The sequence below is a fragment of the Neurospora crassa genome, linkage group V, assembly GCF_000182925.2.
Source record: "Neurospora crassa OR74A linkage group V, whole genome shotgun sequence".
NCBI lineage: Eukaryota > Fungi > Ascomycota > Sordariomycetes > Sordariales > Sordariaceae > Neurospora > Neurospora crassa.
In genome coordinates, this window is record NC_026505.1 from 3,339,237 (window position 1) to 3,358,052 (window position 18,816).

At 51.8% G+C, this 18,816-nt stretch overlaps 3 protein-coding genes across 3 annotated transcripts; 1 reads left to right on the plus strand and 2 right to left on the minus strand.

Moving 5' to 3' along the window:
• Positions 1–184: 184 nt before the first annotated feature.
• On the minus strand, positions 185–3,933 carry NCU01242 (G2/mitotic-specific cyclin). The gene is made up of 4 exons (XM_956515.3): positions 3,361–3,933; positions 1,939–3,117; positions 1,338–1,877; positions 185–1,284 (listed from the first exon to the last, which is right to left on the minus strand). The coding sequence occupies exons 1-4, from the start codon at positions 3,370–3,372 to the stop codon at positions 1,054–1,056; spliced, it is 1,962 nt and encodes a 653-aa protein (XP_961608.2). The 5' UTR covers positions 3,373–3,933; the 3' UTR covers positions 185–1,053.
• Positions 3,934–9,815: 5,882 nt separating this feature from the next.
• NCU01243 (C6 finger domain-containing protein) lies at positions 9,816–13,290 on the plus strand. The gene is made up of 3 exons (XM_955553.2): positions 9,816–10,140; positions 10,420–11,105; positions 11,169–13,290. Exons 2-3 carry the CDS (start codon positions 10,467–10,469, stop codon positions 12,342–12,344), a joined length of 1,815 nt encoding a protein of 604 aa, XP_960646.1. The 5' UTR covers positions 9,816–10,140; positions 10,420–10,466; the 3' UTR covers positions 12,345–13,290.
• Positions 13,291–16,706: 3,416 nt separating this feature from the next.
• Positions 16,707–18,700, minus strand: NCU01245 (hypothetical protein). The gene is made up of 2 exons (XM_955555.2): positions 18,016–18,700; positions 16,707–17,957 (listed from the first exon to the last, which is right to left on the minus strand). Exons 1-2 carry the CDS (start codon positions 18,431–18,433, stop codon positions 16,825–16,827), a joined length of 1,551 nt encoding a protein of 516 aa, XP_960648.1. The 5' UTR covers positions 18,434–18,700; the 3' UTR covers positions 16,707–16,824.
• Between the last annotated feature and the right edge of the window lie 116 nt (positions 18,701–18,816).

Consider the following 18,816-nt stretch of genomic DNA (forward strand, 5'->3'; position numbering starts at 1 on the left):
TGCTCTCCTCCTCATGTTATCAATGACGTTCATCCAGTTCCATCCGCCGTGCTTACCATTTTCGTGCCCAACTTATTGCGTGACTTCTGTCAAGGCAAAGAATAAAAATGCAAAATGAATAGAAACGCGAACGACCATCCCTTTTGAGCAGCGCCGAGCTTTCATCTTTATCAGAAAGAGCAAAGATAAATAAAATAAGCTAGACATAAAAATGTCGGTAGAACTTGGAAGACCATGCACTCGCACTAAAGGCTGAAGCTCGTTGAAATATCATGTCCATTGTACCGACGCCATTCCATCTTGTCCATTTGTCGACCCATCCGTCCATTCGTCTCTGATATGAATCCCTGAAGCAGACGCCGTTCCAGTTTCCCTTTAGATGAGCCACCCCCCCTTTTCCCCTTTTTTTCTTCTTTTTTTTCTTCTTTCTTTCCCTCCTCTTTTTCGCCTAGAATCTCAACCTGGTGTAGAAGCCGTCGAGACAATGCATGACGATTACCTCCAATATCGCGCCTGAAAGTTGGAGCCGTATGAATCTTGACCTCCTGAAACGCCGATGAATAGGAAAAAGAAAGGGGGCAATCTGCCCCATAACCTGCGGTGAAAATAACACTGCAAGCGCAAGTGAAATCGAAACCCACAATAGGTAAGCGGGTAGAATATGTCGTACTTCGTCGCTTCATCATCAAAGCTTTGTTTCCTTTTTTCGTAGTCTTTTCGTTTACTTTGGCATGAATTTGGCACCGCCGGACCCGTGGAGTACCAAAGATTAGATCAGACTGTCCCAAAAGAGTCTATAATACGTAGTATCGGATGTCCGAAAGGAGAATATGTTATCCGCGGGCCCGGAGGTACGAAACAGGTGCTGCCGTCGTCGATGAAAGCAGCGCCATAACTAGTTGTACATCTCCTTTAGTGGACATATTAAGAGGAAAGAGCCGCTATCGTTGTGGTCTCTTCCTAACAATGCAGTTGGTAATTCGCCTCAACGTCAGCATGTTCTTATTGACCAAGATGCATGCTAGGGCGAACGGGTGGAGGGCATGGTTGGGTCTATGATTGCGCACTGTCGCTGATAGAAGCGTTCGTTCGAATCGGCAGCACGAAACCGTTCGCAATTTTGCCTTCCACGAAAGTAGACGCGGACTTGAACCTCTGATGAGAGTACTTGTCGTATACCGCGCCGTGATGTTTGCGTGGTTCCTGGCAGCAGTCGAGGATGCTAATGATGAGTGGCCTCAATTGAGCCAGCGTATAGCCGGAAAAGTGAACATGGGCATGTGTCTGTCATGTGTAAGCTTTCAATTAATAATGTCATGATGAAGAGGAGGACTTACCCATGGCCCTCTTTGCAGGAAAAAGCGGGAGAGGCAATGGGCACCGGCAGCAAGATAACTCGCAGGGCAGCCCACAAAACGCTCATCCATGATAGTCACTTCGAGCAAGTACTTTGCAAGAGTTCGAGTTTCCAAATCGTAGTCATCGGCTTTGCTAATGCGCCGAAGGAAGCTCATCGGGCCTGGCCAACCAAGTTCGAAGTTCAGCATGGTGAGCATGAACTTCTCTGCCTTTAGAATCTCCTCAACAGAGTATCCCTGATCCACCATGTACACAAGTTCCTGAATGGAAGGGCAGTTGATCTCCTCGTACTTGGCTGCGACGAAAATGGCAGTCGCGCCAACCAGTTGAAGCTTGCCCAGCGAAACAACCTTAACTGAAAGAAAGCGGTCGATGTAGTTCACGGTGAGAAAGAGGGTCTCCGGGAGAAGACTGAAGCGATGGTGAACCTGGACCAGCCAGTCCATGAGGACGGATCGCATGGACCACCGGATCTCGGTTTGGATGTCCATGTAGTGAGGATTCGGAAGCATCCGTTCCTGATGAAACGATTGGTTAGTGTCACAGTGATATTGGGAAAGCCTCAGCGGGGTATCCTACCTCAAGCTCGCGCAAGTACTCAAAGATCTCGTCGCCGTACTCAGCTACCATGCTCACATCCCAATTCTCTTCCTCAACCTCTTCCTCCGTTTGATGCTCCAAAACCCATGCCTTCGCAATGTCAAGTTCCTTCTGGATGTCCGCGGTAAATTTGGGCGCGACTAATGTGGGAGGTCCTCCTGTGGTATTGTCGCAATGAGATCGATAAGAATGGGCGGTGGTATATCCTTGGTCGTCGTAGAGGTCCTGATCGTCGTCATCTTCAGAATACTCTTCGGGATCAGAGACGTTGGGGGGCAGTGGAAGGGCCCTGACTGGTTTCGAGGGTGCGAGTGGTGCGCCTTGAGGCATCGAGTCATAACTGGCTTGGGCGATTGACATGTGATTTGCGTGGACGATAGCTGCAGGATCAGTGTTCGCAGGAATATCGAGATCTCTGGATAATTGCTCGACCGCGTCCTCGTAAGACTCGGCGTAATCGGCATTTGAATCGTCGGGATCATCCACGTCATTCAGGTTCTCGTAATTGGGCACGTATTTGCTCTGATTCCGGTGTAGGGTATGCTGCTGGTCCGACTTGAGTTGCGGTTGACTTTTGTAGTGGCGTGGATCCTTAATATGCTTGTCGACCATCGCAACAAGATCATCAACTGACGAGGAAGTGGGCGCATGAGATGTGCTCTCCTCCTTGACTTTGTTGTCGCGGTATACGTTGGTCGTTTTCTTGACCGGTGCGGAGAGTTTGGCGATGGCATTGTGTGAGCGAATGCCACCGTATGCCCCGCTGGCGGCATGGGATGATAGGGGAGCCGTCGAAGAATACTTTTGGTGGCCGTGTGATGCTGCCTTCGAGGTCGCCGTTGGCCGCATATAATGCTCCTCCGCTGCCGAGCGGTTATTCTCCCTGCCATCCGACCGTAGGTCTCGAGTGCTGCTGGTTGTGACCATCGGTTTCACCCTGTTCTTCAGCATGTCCTTGTTCCCGCCGTCGGCTAGTGGCTTCGAGGTGTTGCTCTTGTCGAAGCAGGCAGCCCTCTTGGGTGGTGCGTTCAAGGTGCCGTTAACCGCCATCATTGCCTTGATCTTGCTGTCCGACCTCTTACTTTGATGAGTCGGATCGGCAGGTGGGATATTCTCGTCACCGTATCGAACGGGAGGAGCCCACAGAGGACGCTGGGGCTGGATTGAAGGTATCAGTCAGTATACCGAGCAAACGAAAAATCAAATACGCATTCCCACTGCGTTGCTGAGGCGGTAGGAAGGCCTCCAATGATTTGCAGCAGGGAAGGTAAATTGTCTGGCCTAGTTTGGATGTGTAATCTGTGATAACGGTGGTGATAACGAAGGTGTGGGGTGGAATACGAACTTGTCATCAGGAAGGAGAAAACGACCTGATGGGGGAGAGTAGGTTTCGTCACGTACCTTTGCGTCCATCTTTAGGGAAATTACCAAAGAGATACGGGATGATGTTTTGCTGAATGGATGCCTGCGGAACCTTGAGAGTTGGTAGTATTAAGGTGAAGGCTGGATGACCTTGAACACGCGACGCGCTTGGCGTAGGTCGACGGCCAAAGTGATCCAGATGGCAAATAGCTGAAATGGAAGTTATACCGAGTTCTGTTATAGACGACGAAGATGAAGCGTTGGTGCTGTTGGCTGGTGGTTATTGTTGGTGGAAACGACTGTGGGTTTAAAAAAGGACCTGTGAGCGCTGGCGAAGAAAGAACCGTCCTGCAGTCGAGCGCCTCGTTCTGTACGACACAAAACCAACAAAGTGGACGTCCGAGAGTGCAACTGAACTGAACTGAACGGAAGCGATGCGCCAGTGCAGCAGACAGGAAATGAGAATGCGCGTTGAAAGAGTTGAAAAGCACGACCCGCGACTCGGGACTTGATATCCCTCCAGGACAGGCGAGACTGGTGAGACTGGTCGGCGCAACAAGTCCAAATTGACCAGAGTCGTTTCAGTTGAAGCCGGCTTGCACCAACCTGAAGAAGGAAGGGGAACAGGCGATTCACGGGCAGGGTCGCAGGGCGAAGATTACCACTGTGGAGCTGCGTGTCGTAACCGTAACCGTAACGCTCACTTCACCTCGACCTGCATGTGAAATATGCGCCTAAAGTCGAATGAGAGAATATGAGAAAAAAAGGGAAGTCCGACTTCAACGTCCGAACGAGCGACTAATTAAGGATAGATGCGCATGCTATTTTGGCTTGTGTCGGTGCGCTGCGATCCTCGGGCTGCAGTGCTTGCTCCACGATGCGAGGTTGTGTATGTCGCAAAAAGGAAGACGAATCGGGCGTGACAGGCTTGACAAGGTGGTTGGGGAAGGGTCCGGGCAAGTGCTGGGGTTTGTTGTGGGCGAACTTCTTTTCAAGGCCGGTCGCAGCGTCCCGACGTGCTGGGAATGTTCCCTTGCTTGCGACTGTGTGTTTATTGACAGCACAGGAATGGGGTAACCTAGGAAACACTAGAAAACCAAACTGAAAAACCGCCAGAATGGTCTGTGCAACCCCGGACCCGCTCCCACCATGACGTAACACCCCATTGGAGGGATACCATCCAAATTCCTCACAACGCGGGGCAGGCACGCTCGACGCGTCAACCGACGCCTGGCGATGAAAAGGTCAGACAGCGCGCCCTCCGCAATGGAGTTGCTGTTCCTATTTCCACTTCTTTCGACGCAACTTGGTGTCTCTAAGAAGCGAAAACGTATCAACTAATGTCAGTCTCTTCATATTTTACAGTCAAAATCATTGGGAACCCCTCGGCGTCGCATTTTGCAACGGCGTTCTCCGCTCATACGCGAATCTTTCACGCCAGCACGTGTCACGGATGACGAGGCGGGGAGCGTTGGAATTTCTCAAAACCGCACCCAACCCTCCTCGATAACCTCCGTATCAGCCTCATACGCTCCTCCCTGGTTTCAATTCAGTAGCGACACAAGCCCAGAACTCGAACTGTTTGTGAGTGGTATTCGCAAATTGCAACGAACGCTTACAAGAGAGCCTTTAACGTTCAAATGAAACTCTCGGAAGTGTCAGTGTCCGTTCACTTGTGGTGGTAAGGGTGGGTCTGCTGGGAAGCGGACGCTGTCTCTGTCTTGGCATGCCCCTGCTAAGTCCTAAATCTGAAATGGCAATGGCAATTTGCGACAAGAATAACAGAAAGTTCCACTTCTCGATGAGAGCGTCGATACCATTCCATCAATAACAGACATATGATCAAACGAATTAAACACCCCGCTCCTTGAACTGCCAGCTTCGAATCATTGTTCGGGCGTGCTGCCTATGGACCATTTGTTTCGAGAAAATCAGGGGTTCGACCCGACCGACGACCCCTCCTCATCTTTCGGTACTGTACGTAGTGACTGGGCATGCCTGCGCAATTGCGCCAGCACCTTGAAACGACCAATCTTGAACGAAGAGTCAAGTAGCTTCTCTTGATGTTGCCATCGCAATCATTCTTTGATTGTTTCCAAGATACATACTTCACCTTTTGCGAGCATCCGTCCGCGACCTTTGTGTGGAAGCGCGCGCGTGTATATCCCGTGGCTTGCACTGTCACTATGGAGCGCACGCGATGGGTGTGGTATGGAACTCTCAAACGTGGTCGCTTCCGATGTGATGAGACACGCCTATCGAAGTCTGCCGCTCCTGACCCGTTGTAGAGGGAACAACGGCTTTGAATGCTTCTGATTCTCCTAACATAGTAGACATCGGTGCGGATGAAGAATCATGACGATTAGTTGACCATGGATTGGACTTATCTCACTGTTTGCTCTCCCTTCGGGTGTCAGGTCTCGTCCGTGGTTAACTTCCCTTCTCTCCCGAGACACTCTTGCTTTGTGCTCTCGTCAGTTCAAACGGAAAGATTGTCTTTGGAGACAACGACGACGATGACCCTGTCGCTTCGTGCTGGACATGGTGAATGCACATCGAAGTGGGCGCGAAACGCATATTGTGAGCTTGTGGTAAAATGCATTTTCAGGACTTTCATTCGGGCGGTTTAATTTGGTGTCGAGCGTGGCCAGGAATTGGCTACCTTATTGGCTTCAAAAGCAGCAGTGATTGAACGGAAGGTTCTATGGTTGACTCGAAGCTCCCCAACACTGTTCTCGAGGTAGCACAACGAGGAAATAGTAAGGGTTAAAAAGACTAACGTGGAGAAATATCGAGCGTAGTGCTTCTCGGCTTTTATTATTATTATTATTATTATTATCATTTTTTTGGCTAATTTTTTTTTGCTATTTTTTTTTTTCGGGGGGGGGGGGGGGGGGAGGGGCAAGTGCCAGGGCAGCGCCTCACTTCCTTACGCGCACCTTGGGGTTTAACTGTAGAGTGTCTACTACAGTACGTTGACCTAGAGGTATCTGCAGAGGGCGACTCGGTTAGGTAACCTCAATTTGTGTCAGTTTCCAGTCCTTCCAGCCTGTCCCAGCGACAATCGCAAAATGGGTTCATGGAAATCACCAACCTCCCTAAATGGTTCATTGAGGGGGCCGACTCGCTGACAGCCGTTGGCGTGATTGCCCGTCGGAAGGAAACCGCAGGAAAACCTCCACCTCGTAATGCAGGCCCGTCCACATTAATCATGCATGAGCTTCAACGGACAGCGAAGGCGTAGAACGACTCGATTATTGAAGACACTCTCGATCCCCGCAAATGGGCGTGAGAAGCTCTGCAATGACTGACGTGCGTACGTAGCGATCGATTTTCCTATTCGCGGTCACACAGTATGTATCGATAAGCGCATACGCTCACATACTACCGGTACCGTAGCCACGGAGGCCCGAGTCGGAGACTTTTGAGGTGATGGGCGTAGAGAACTCGGTAGTGGCCTCCCTAACATTATGACCGTTTTTGATCTCCTCATCTCTAGATCTTATAATATCCGATGCCAAGGTGGGAATGACCAAAGACAAGATATGTAACTCTTCACAAGATGATTCGGTGCAATTTGTAGATGGCCTCCCCCCCCCCCCCCGGGTGTGCATCTGCAAACCTTTTTTGCTCTGCCAGCGCATCAAGGACACAGGCCAGTATCCGGTCTGTCCAGTCATGAGTTACAACCAACAACCGAACCGACATCCTAACAGTTCCAGTTCGTCAACATATAAATACCGTAAGATGTAGATAACCTACCTAGTATGTCGCTGGCTCATTGGCCCGGTGGTTTGATCGCAAGAGTGTTGAGTTTTGGAGGTGAACACCCGTCAGGCAGACACTGTGCTGCAACAAGTATGAACCTGGACGGAGCCAACTCGATCGAAAAGCCAAGCCGCCATGCCACTGCACCGTCGATGCGGGAGTGTTCCGAGTCCTGGCTGTTGCACTTATATAGAATTGGGCGTTTGTCACTCGTCGCCAACCGTTTCTGATGTCAATGGGCTCTTGGATCCTAGAGTTTGCTAGGATGATTTTCATCTCGAGCTTGGATACGTCAATACCAGTTCGTCAAGCTGTCTTAAAAGACCCCTCACAGTTGCGTTCGAGAATGCGTCGAGCATCCGGCGAGAGTTCGGCACCAGAAATACCCTGGAGAGCGACAAATTCGCCCACCTTCCATCCGATGGACGGCATGTCATACGAATTCACCTGACGGCGAGCGAAATGGCTCCATTTGTCCAGGGCACTGCATCCAATCTGCCATTGCCTCGAGCTCCACCAGCACTTGCTTGGTCCACTGAGAGTATGCAAAGCGTGCTCGGCGTTGCGGGAAGATCCAGAATGGTTCGCACAAGAAAGAGGGGAACGTGAAAGGTCGAGAGCGTCTAGAGAGCGAGATCAAAGCTGGGAAATTCGGCACAGACTCAGCGCCAGGCGAAGCGCACGCAGGCGATCGATAATCGAGCTTCTAGTCGTTCTTTAGCCGGTATACCTCTGGAGCTGTGGTAGCTGAGGTTTTCCCCTTGCGCGGGGAATGCATTCGAGTGTTGGATTCGGGCAGTATCACAGTATTGCTTGGGTTGCCCGAAGTCGATCGCCCCAAAAGGGAACAAAAGCGAACGTTCCAAGCCGTTTACAAAGGTCGCGGCACAACCCTGGCGATGGATCTCCAGGTTACGACAGTGAAAAGGCACGGCAACAAGTATCGGTTCCAGTCGACATCCCTAATACAGCAAACCCCCATTCTGTAAACACGGGCATGCGGATTGACTGACGCTCGGCAGCCCCAGTTTCAGTAAGTGAGGCGCCAGTAAATGCATATCAGCCTTTGAATGCAAAGCTTCCTGTCGTCTCTCAAAATGCCCGGATTAGTTACAGTATCGGCGAGAGAAAAGTGAAAGAGGGGGTAAGGGGTGTGTGCGGGCGGTCCACTGTATAAGACCTGCAGTGAGACGGGCAACCATACCCCTGTTTTTGACATGGCACAGCCAGCCCTGACGCTATTGGCTCGTCGCTGTCTGGAACGCTCGCGACGGTTGTCTGGAGGCTCGTCGACATGGCTATCTGGCGCATCCTCATCCAGTGGCTTTTGGTGGCCACCTGCGCTCGACGCACGCGAGGGTTGGTTTGGTAAAAAGGTAAGGTAACGAATGCCCACTACCAACAGTAAAGCGAAGCGACCGGCTCTTCATCAACATTCAGACACAACGGAACCCGGCGGCGCGGCGGGGTGTCCGAGCATGGAACCGTTGTTCCTGTATCTCCGCCTGCCGTCATCACTGGGCCTGGCGGGAGGTCTCTCATATAAAGGTATCTTTCCATCACCGCTTGTCGCGTATGTTAGCCCTGTCAAACGGCTGAAATTTTCAGTCCACCCACTTTTGCCGCGAACCGTAGGCCACGGAGGCAGAATTGGGAATGAACGAAGCTATCGCGGGATTCATGGTCGGAGAATTAGGTAGTGCGTCCAGGCCCAAGTCATGTTCAACTTTCATCCCCAGACAGTACCCTACCATCTCACATACCACGCCGCAGGGGTCTCCATGATATTTGAACTTGGAGAACTACTACACTACGTCGATCTAGCGACACATGATAAGGTATTTGATCTCAACTTCCAGCTGGCCCCATAAAGATGCGGAGATATAGGTATACATCTACGTATTCTTCGGTCAAACAGTACCTCGAGGGGCTTCTGGTCGGTGAAATATGCTCGCAATGAGTCGTATGTTCGGCGTCTTCATCTAGGCTTCTTCGGATCTTATCTGAGTTACTACGTCTCAAAAGGCGACGGTAACCTGTCCCGGTGATTGTAGCTCGGTAAGAGGAGGTTTGGTGGGTGTTGTATGATGCCAACTTGTACACTATCATGCCATCTCCCAGAAATGGGAGCGTACTGTTAGTGCTTCCATTTGTCTCGTAAACAGAGCTGCACCACCAGAATGGAAATAGAAGGTGAGATGGGACCGCGGTCCACACCTTCCGCCAGCTCCACGCTGTCGCAATTCCATGCTCGCAAAACCAAGAGTCAATGCGATGCGCATGCGCAACCAACCTCTAGGTAGGCAGCGCACCTACGACTTGGAATTTCCGAGATAACCTAGATAGTCCTCAAATATCATGGAAAGACTCTCTTAAAGTCCGTCGCAGGCCGAGAATGAGGCATGGCCGGCATATTTGTAAATACAACGTAGAGTCGCACATCCGTCATGGAAGTAGCGGACAGGATTTGGCGCTGTAGAAATCGGTCTGCGGGGCTCATTGCTGGGGCAAACCACCTATGGACTGCTGAACTTGGGCAGTGAGACAGGCTGGCAGAGCACTGTGCTAGGCCCGGTGCAGTGGTGAAGGGGGGGGGGGGGTTGCGATTCCAGCAAGGAATCTGACGAGTATGGTACAGCCCGGCAGTGCAGATTCGGTTTCTTGCGAACCGGACATCCCATGCGTGCTAGGTAGGTTGTGTCGACCAAACCTCCTCCTCCATTCTCCTCCCAGCACATAAGCGGATTTCCCCCGGTCGCCCTACTACTTCTATCTCTCACCTCCCTCCGTCGGCCCCGTCAACGCTTTCTATCCGTCTCTTTCCTAGTACGTCGCCCAGATCAAGCTCTCGTTTTCCTAAGTCATCTTCGACTCGAGTCCGCTTCTCGCCCTACCTCGTCCCTGACCTTTCAATCTGCTGCTGGAGCTCCGGTCGCTCACGATTGCAAGCTTCGCCCAGATTCGCCCGACATTGCGTGCGCGCGAGTCGAGATCGAAGCCACCGGTCGACCATCACCACCACCACCACCACCAGCCTAACTGTACATTCTGGTGAGTATTTCCAGTTCTTAAGCGTCATGCGATCATTTGGACAATGCAATAGTTCTCTCCCCCTCCGGTTGTTTGGCACACTTGGCCTGCATGTCTGCGTCGGTCGTCGGCGCGGCGAATCGTAGGCCCTTTAACTCCCGGGCATGCGCTCATCGTTCTCTTCCCCCTTCTTCCGCCCAACTCCTTCCCCGATCTCTACCTCCCATTCATTTGACCAACCCCGACTCTCCTCTGCAGCCCAGTATCGCTCTCAGTTCACATCAACCTAACCGCAATCAGGTCATCGCAGACCCACGAGCCAAACACATCTCGCAACCTCCGCATCAATGGCGACCGCCTACGGGTCCAACAGCTGCAATGTGTCGCCGCGGACGACGAGCACGACACCCAAATCCAAAGTCGTTACATTTGTTCTCCATGAGGCCCGTATACCGCTCCGGGTCGCAATCTACCCGCACGATGCGACGGAATCCATCATTACCACTGTCAAGAATTTTTATGGTTTATACTACAAGGAGCGTGCGGGAATCAGCTTCGAGGACGAGCGAGGAAACACCATGATTGCCCGATACGAAAACTTTGTCGACCACCAGTCCGTCAACGTCCGCATCATCGAGAACCCCCGCGGGCTATCACCGAGCTACAACAATGCCGATGATGAGGAGAACAACCACCACGCCTCCAGACCCCCTCTGCGAACATCACGATTCCGCAGTCCCTCTCCCAATGGTAGCCGAGGGCGTCGCAGCACTTCGACTGCCATTGCCGGAAAGAAAGGGCGATCTCGGTCTTCCAAGACTACGCACGGTGACCACAGCGACAGCGTCAATGGTTACAGCAGTGGAGATGGTGCATCGGGCTCGGCGTCAGGAAAGAATAAGGAGCCTCTCGGAAACACCGACATCAGTGTCGAAAATATCGTCGAAGGAGGACGGCGGAAGCGCGCCAAGTTGTTCGAGAGTTCGGTAGGTTCTGCATGGCTCTCGAGCCCACCAAGTATTGTCATCTACTGACACCCCTTGTCCCAGGAATTGCCGCTTTTTGCTCCTCCACAGATGCCAGCGGCCACTTCCAATCATTCGTTTTCCCCCATTAGAAACAATGACTTCCACCGATACCATCTACCTTTCAGCAATGCCACACAAAACCCCTTCAGCAATCCCCGGCCTCTACAAACTCCGCCGAACTACCATAATCACCATGCGGCTTCTAGTACGTATGCGACGCCGGCCCTTGACGACCGTCGCGCCCGTGGTAGCATCAGCAATGATGGCTCGGGTGCTGCCACCGGAATAAGGACGATGCTCACACCCGATCCCACTGTGAGAAGCTGTGTGTCTGAAGAAGATAAGGATATCAAGGACGTCGCCATGCAGCTCATGCGGTTGCAAGGCGATTGGCACGTACATGGCCGATCATCAGGCTCAACGCTGGATGATACGTTCAGCGGTGGGGCAGATGCTTCTTGCTCCACCGGTACGACGAGCGATTGTGAGAGTGAAAGCGAAGACGAGATGCCGCTTGCGCGTGCGAAGACGGACGAGTTCGGGAAGCAGAATGTCTTCCAGACAACGGAAAGCCACTTTGCGGTTCCGCAAGATGGTGCTGAGGTGAGCGGCGATGACGCGGACTACGAGGACGGAGATGGCGCAGAGGAGGGTGCGATGGCGGCCCCCAAACCCTTGAAGAACCCAAAACCCAGATCCGGCTCTCTAAACGGCTCCAGGGCACGCTCACAGTCAACCGGCAAGCCCAAGGCAATCAAGGCCACCAAGCCTAAAAGCAAGAAGACTTCAGCAAACCCAGTCCCTATGACGCCCGCATCCATGCCTGCCTCCCGCAAGCAGTCGATCGTGTCAACTTCAACCTACTCTGCGGCCCTTGGAGAGGAGGAACAGCCGGATCTCTCCACTAAGCCACGCTGCCAACGGTGTCGCAAGAGCAAGAAGGGGTGCGACAGGCAGCGACCTTGTGGCAGATGCAAGGATGCCGGCATTCCCGCCGAACAATGCATTAGCGAGGACGAGGGTAATGGCCGGAAGGGCCGCTACGGTCGTCACATGGGTGTTCCCGTTCCGGTGAACAAGGAGGAAGTGTCGGCTCCGGCAACGTTACTGCCGGCTGCCCTAATCGCCCCTGCGGGGGGTCTGGGCTCTGTCCCAAATCCATCAGCACTCGATAAGAGCAAGAAGCGCAAGAGGTGAAGTCGCTAATGATGGCCTGACCACGGGTCTGCTTCATCATCCACAAGTTCAGTTTCCTCTTCAGTGTCTCCTTTTATCTCTCTGAGCCCCCGATTTTTTTTGTCCCAAAGGCTTTCTGTGCAGCGCGGTAAAAGTCAAATTCGTCTATCTACCCATCTTATCTTACCATATCCTATTTGTTGCGTGTCGGTCTGTGATCAGCCGTTGAGCACCTCTGGCTTCAGTCGAGTTTGTCCTTGTTTGAGACTGTCTGGTTTTCGTAATGGGAAGCTGTGCTTGATGTGATGTCAATGGCGCACAACTGGTGTGTAGTTTCCTTTTTGGGTACTTTCTTTTTACTTGCACTAGTGCCGATGAGAGTGAACCCCTTTGACGGAGTGAAAAGAGATGGCCGAAATATGACTAGGTGATAGTTCCCGTTTTTTTCCACTTTTTTTGGCAGGAGGAGGAGGAGGAGGAGGAGAGGGAGGGGGGGGATATGCTCGGTTCGAACCAGACTGTCATACGTTTCGGCAGCACTTCTCTGGTACATCCTTGTCGCATGTTTCAGCAATGCGGGCAAGCTGAGGGCGGAACGGTAGCAGGAAGCTGATGTGTTCTGGTCTGGAAGCCAGAGAGATCGAGCAGTTGAAGGATCGTTTTCTTATTCTATCTCTACCGGCGAAAATGTTTCTGTCCCAGTCATGCGCACGAACCGGGGACGAAGTATGGCAGGAAGCCAAGAAGATCGGGAAGTAGAAGGCACGAGGCGGTTGTTCGAATTTCCGATTAGTCTTTACCAGCGAGAATGTTTGCAAACAGTGTACCTTACCAAATACTGCTCTAGCTGTCTGCCTGTGTCCTCGTTCAGACACGAGACATCAAGAGCAGCATTGAATTTACCCCAGGCGGTGATGACGATCACCTTGAAGAGTCTAGCACCAGCTGTCACCTAGACGTAGATGACATGATCCTTGTAAGCGCAAGTAGCGCAAAGGTTTCTCTGTACGGGCTCGCAAAGCGGTGAACTGGGGACTGCGAAGTTCACACCAGCGACACTACTGTCATTTCTGAACTCTGGAGGTGGGGGAGAGGTGCGTGATACCTACCCTTGAGGAACTTGGGTGAAGCGAAGCCATGTACAGCAAACACAACTGATAAATATGCCCCTCGAATCTTGAACTTTGGCTCATCTTCGAGTCTTCATGGCTTTGGTCAGCCACTTTCACATCCTTGCGCGCAGAAAATTGCCCTTTTTGTGTGTCAAGTCCAATGAATGAACGACATCAACCCCGGATCACGATAAGTGCTCGCAAGGTCTCCACTTCACCAAAATGCGCGCAAGCCACCTTTTGCGTCATCATCAACAATTGTATTATTTTCAGTATCATTCCTAATCGTCGCTGATATCCGCTATGCGTACGACGCCGAAAGAAAAAAAAGGAATAAGAAGAAAGAAGCGATTAGACTCATTCAAGCTCCCGCTCTCCAAATCTCAATTGTCAACACTACGCATGGCCATTCTCAGCTTCAAAAAGTTCTTACGAAACCGTGACCGCAGACCGTCCGATATCAAAAGCGGTGTCTGAACAAACTTTTAAGCTAGTCTTGATACAGCCTAGTGCCAAACAGGGTGGGTGGGGCTAACGACAATGGGATTCTGACGGTCCTATTGGTCCAACCAGAGTCAGGGTATAAACACTCGACACCAGTCTGTACAGCGGGCAGCAATGAACCATATACTATTCACAGTAGGATTCACGTTGCTATCTAAAGTAGCCATTCTCAAAGTGGTGGAAGAGCTCCCAACAAGTACCTCGCTAACACCAACTGTCCAAGGGTGATTTGTACACGGGCACTAACTACCTCTAAGCTGCAAAGCCAGAGTTCCAAAGAGGAGTCGATCACTTTTTGCGGGGTTACTACGCACTGTCAGGCCTGGTAAGTAGCCGCCTGTCTGGGTGCGCACTGTGACACATGGACTGTGCGGGCTGACTACACTACGTAAGTTAGTTTGGTGATCCAAAATTTGACGGCCGCCTTCCCTTTTCGATCATCGAAAGACGCATATGCGAGACATGATTGGTTTGATCAAGGCTACCCCACCTTTGCTATGTATCCGTAGATGTTGGTATGATTGACTCGTTGCGCAAGTCAAGCAGAACACTGAGCAGAGCAGAGCAGAGCAGAGCAGAGCCAGTAGTTCCACGACGTAGGGACGAACTTGAACATGATTCGTTCGGAACGCTAGAGACGGGGGGCCTAGGCTCGTGCGTTCGATGCGAGCGGGATAGAGGAACAGGGAAAACGTGGGGAAAGCTTTGGTGGAGGTTGTTAGTGTAGTGTGCATATTCCACGTAAGATCGATGCAATTGGTCATGTCCCTCCCCCCCCACGATAACAAGTCCCGTAGATTTTCTCATTCTTGCTTAAGATCCCGAGGAGTTAATGATAGGGATCGCCCATGATGTAGATACAATCTGAAAGGATGCACAAGAGGTTCGTTGACGATTAAAATTAGTTTCGAAAGCAAAGGTCTCTACCAGTAGATCTGATCCGACTCATTATGCCAAGCCTTTTAGTAACCGCCTGGGGTATCCTGGCCTTAGCGTACGCGATTTGTTTCCGACCAGACGAACGAAGCCAGCAAACATTTCATAAAGTGGTATGTATTGACACAACATTTTCTTCACATGAACTCATCGGCCAAAGACGAACAAACGAACGACATCAATCGGTATTGAGACCACGATAGCGGACTTGAGACCTCGCGGCATAATACACCGATCACCTTATTACGATTCAAGGGGGCATCCGGCCATCGGCGGTTGGTTTCCCGATCTAGAGACCACCCGCCAATTGTTTCTCTAGGCTGGAACCAACATCACCAGACTAAAATTGAAGCAATTTTAGCTCTTCTACTTGCAATGAAACAGCCGAAACTCTCGGTACATGTGACAACCACAAAAGGTGCCCATGTCCGAGTTGTTTCTCGGTACCAGTTGAAGCGGAACAGCACCACCGGATAGTAAACACCATTCAAGTTTCAAAGCCCGGATGTCGAAAGGCTCAGATACACGGAAACACAACGAATACGTGCCAACTCTGGAGTAATTGCGCTTGTCATCGTGTCTAAAAAGAAGGGGAACATCTGCCCACACCCTGAGTTTTCCTACACGTACTTGGTCTCCCACAGGCTCCCGGAAATTTCCACCCAGTTTAGACCACACGCCTTTCAGATGGAGGTACTCAGGAGAGAGCGTCCGGGGTATACTGTCCTATCTTGAGCCTCGATTTTCATTGGAAAGCCTTCAAATACAATCTTTGCGAGCCTGTTACGCAGGATGGCTCTATGCTTACAGTTGGAAAAGAGCTAGCACGCTAACAATGGGGTGGGAAAATCAATGAGAAAATCACTTTTGGTATGTGGGATGTGGAATGCTGTTCTGTCATTTTCTGTTCGATGTCAAACACTCGCGCCAGCGGACAGCCTGAGGAAGGTAGAGAAGACGTACATGCCCGCACACGTGCGGATGCCCACCCAGGATAAAAGCATGACGAATGAGACACAGGTGCCGACGCAGAAGGCATTGATGGGGCCGATGTAGTAATCGGTCATGTAGCCGACTGAAGAGCAGATGAGCACTGACATACCGCTGGCTCTGATCAGCTGGCGGACGGATGAGGTGGTGACGATGTTGCGGGCATAGACGTATTCATCTGCGTGTTTGCTCGAAGCCGTCAACCAGTGTCCCTGAATAATAAGGCAGGGAGGAAGGAGGGTAAATAAAATCAAGGGGAGGACGATGATGGAAGGGAACGGAAGACACACATATATAAGACCCCCAAAAGATAAAGACATACTGCGCCTACGATAAACTGTACGTATGGCACCTCCTTGAACGCTTTCCACTCAACCAAGCGTCCGCTCCGTCTTGGCTCCAGCCTGGGCTGACAAGCGCAGCGCAAACCCGATCTGGGGGTTCACGAATTGTAAGATAGGTGGGAACACTATGCTTCAGAGCCCCAATCCCTATCACCTACAATACCAAGACGACCTCAGGCCGTCCGTCCGTCCCGGTATTGCGGACCGTTATTAGTCTACATTCAGTTCCCGACATGTGAATTTAACCACCTAGTGCTCTTCCCAGTCCGGGCTATAGTGTAGCGGTTCTGTGTATTCAACGAGAGCGCAGCCGTGTGGATTGGCAATCACACGATCTATATCGTGAAGATGCCGGTGACGGTTGAAACGATAAACGGCCTGTGTCGCCACCAGGCTACCTGCTCCCCCCTTCAAGCAAATGCCCGGAACGAAAAAGAGGCTGTATGGGACATAGCGATTCCGTGAAACATGCAAGTGATCTAGTAGCACCTTCATATGCAAATTCTGTAGTCTAGTGCTCAATGGGTATCAAATTGTTTCCTACCAGTTTTCGCTGTCACCCCCCATCTGCGGAGGTAATGTAATGTAATGGACTCCATCTACCACTAGTCCCGCTCACTGCTCCCCATCGGCAATGACGAGCTCGCTCGGATCAACAACCCATTCTTCTTCATCTCCGAATGTGTGTGCCAAGACAAAGGAGCCCTGGATTCTACCCATGCCGTAGGCGGCTCCCGTGTACTGGTCTTGGGCCGGCTTTACGTCGTCCTCCTTGATGATAACTGCCGTCGACAAGAAATTGGCCTGGATGCCCAACCCCATCTGTAGAGGGACGCCACCCCAGCTGACTTCAACTTTGCCAGACTTTCGCACAACCAGCTGCCCGACATAGCCGCCTTCGCGTGTCATATCTTCTTGCTCTGCGTCCGCATCTGCCTCCTCTCCGTTCTCCTTCTTGACCTTGCTCGCCTCCTCCGATGTCAAGTCGATCCGAGAGGACGACTTTGGCATAGCCGGCTGATCCAGCATCATAACATCGTCATTTTCCGGTTCCGGCTTGACCTTGGGAGCTGGCGCTGCGCTTTTGAGCGGCGGGAGCACGACGGGAAGCTGGAAGAGGAACATGTGCCCTTCGAGCTCAGTGCCGTGGTTGAAGAGCTCGACCAAACGCTCCCGGTCTTGCTGGGCAAAATCTGCCTCTGTTTCCTTGGGCTTCTTAGGCTTCTTCTCCTGCGGCTTTTCTGCTTCCTTTGTAGTGGCCATAACCTTCTTCTTGAGCTCCGGTGACTCGGGAGTCTTGATGACTCCTTCTGGAATGCTCTCCATGTTGACGTCCTCCGTCTCACCGCCCTCCTTCTTGACGATGGTCCTTGGTACCGCGGTGTCAACCGCTCCTTCATCCTTGATCTGTACTGGTCCTTCTCCGTTGTCGACGAAGAGATCGGAGCTATTGTCGTCGTCGTTGTCGTTATCACCAGCGGCCACATCGACGCCGGCGTCTTGAGCTTCGATTTCCGCAGCGGTCGCCATAACAACCTCCTCTTCCTCATGCTCGAATCTCCTAATACCCATGGGCATAGGAGCTCTCTTCTTCTTTGTCCGGACCAGACCGTTCTCGAGCTTCTCCTCCTCATCTTCGAGGCTAAGACTGTAAAGCATGTCGGCGTTAATTCTGTTCGCGTCAAAGCCGTTAGATGTCCCGAAACCATCCACGCCGCCTCCATCACCACCAGAAGAGCCTCCTCCATCTGCAAAAGACTGTTAGTGACGGACGGTATTAAAGTCAGATTAGCCACTACGACTTACAACCCATGCCTCCTGACAAGGGGCCGGCAGCACTTGCGGTGCGACCTCCCCTCATAAGAAAGTTACCTCGCCCGCGCCCACGTCCTCCGCCTCTTCCGCGCCCGCGGTTCGCCCGGGCTAATCGCCTGCTCTCTTGTTCATTTCGGATGTCCTGTAACCTCTGCTGTTCTTCTGCAATACGCTGTCTCTCTGCCTCGCCTCTTCTAACAGCCTTTGGTTTGAACTTGAGGCCCGGCTTGGCGGCCGATGAAGCTGCTGGGGTCGCCGCTGACGATGTTGATGTCGAGGGTGCTGCTGAAGCCGGCGCGGGCGTGGCTGCTGGGGTGGCTAATGATCCTGAGGCGGGTGTCTCCGCGGCGGCGGCAGGGCGGCGGCCGCCCCGCGGCGCCAAGCGTCCTCTACTCGGGGGCTGTGACATGGCTTGGGTGACCGTGATCTAATGCGGACGTGTGTTTCGTAGTATGGTCGCTGAGATGTGCTTTTATACGAAATGCTGGATAAACGCGGCAATTGCCGATGCCGGTTGCGTTGTGAATAGGAATGCGGTGAAATGATAGTATTCGTTTCCTTGTAGTATGTAATGCTCGTCGATGAGTTGAATGCTTGGTTAAATAATCGGAAGTGAAATTGCCAATCGTGACGGTTCACAGAATGGATGGTTGGCGACAAACAACGGGAAGTGATTTGAGGCGCTGCGGGGCAGTTTCGGAACGAGAAAAAAAAATAATGGATTTAATTGATAAGCAGTGCAGCCTGGTGCCGATAAGAACACGTTATTGCTATCGAAACAGCTTACACTAG

Excerpts from the sequence above, each read along its gene's own strand:
- NCU01245 (XM_955555.2), bottom strand. The coding sequence starts at position 18,433 with ATGTCACAGCCCCCGAGTAGAGGACGCTTGGCGCCGCGGGGCGGCCGC. Across the intron at positions 17,958-18,015 it reads CTTGTCAGGAGGCATGGGTT|ATGGAGGAGGCTCTTCTGGT; the intron begins GTAAGTCGTAGT and ends AGTCTTTTGCAG.
- NCU01243 (XM_955553.2), top strand. The coding sequence starts at position 10,467 with ATGGCGACCGCCTACGGGTCCAACAGCTGCAATGTGTCGCCGCGGACG. Across the intron at positions 11,106-11,168 it reads CCAAGTTGTTCGAGAGTTCG|GAATTGCCGCTTTTTGCTCC; the intron begins GTAGGTTCTGCA and ends CCCTTGTCCCAG.
- NCU01242 (XM_956515.3), bottom strand. Across the intron at positions 1,878-1,938 it reads AGTACTTGCGCGAGCTTGAG|GAACGGATGCTTCCGAATCC; the intron begins GTAGGATACCCC and ends TCGTTTCATCAG. Across the intron at positions 1,285-1,337 it reads TCCTGCAAAGAGGGCCATGG|ACACATGCCCATGTTCACTT; the intron begins GTAAGTCCTCCT and ends TACACATGACAG.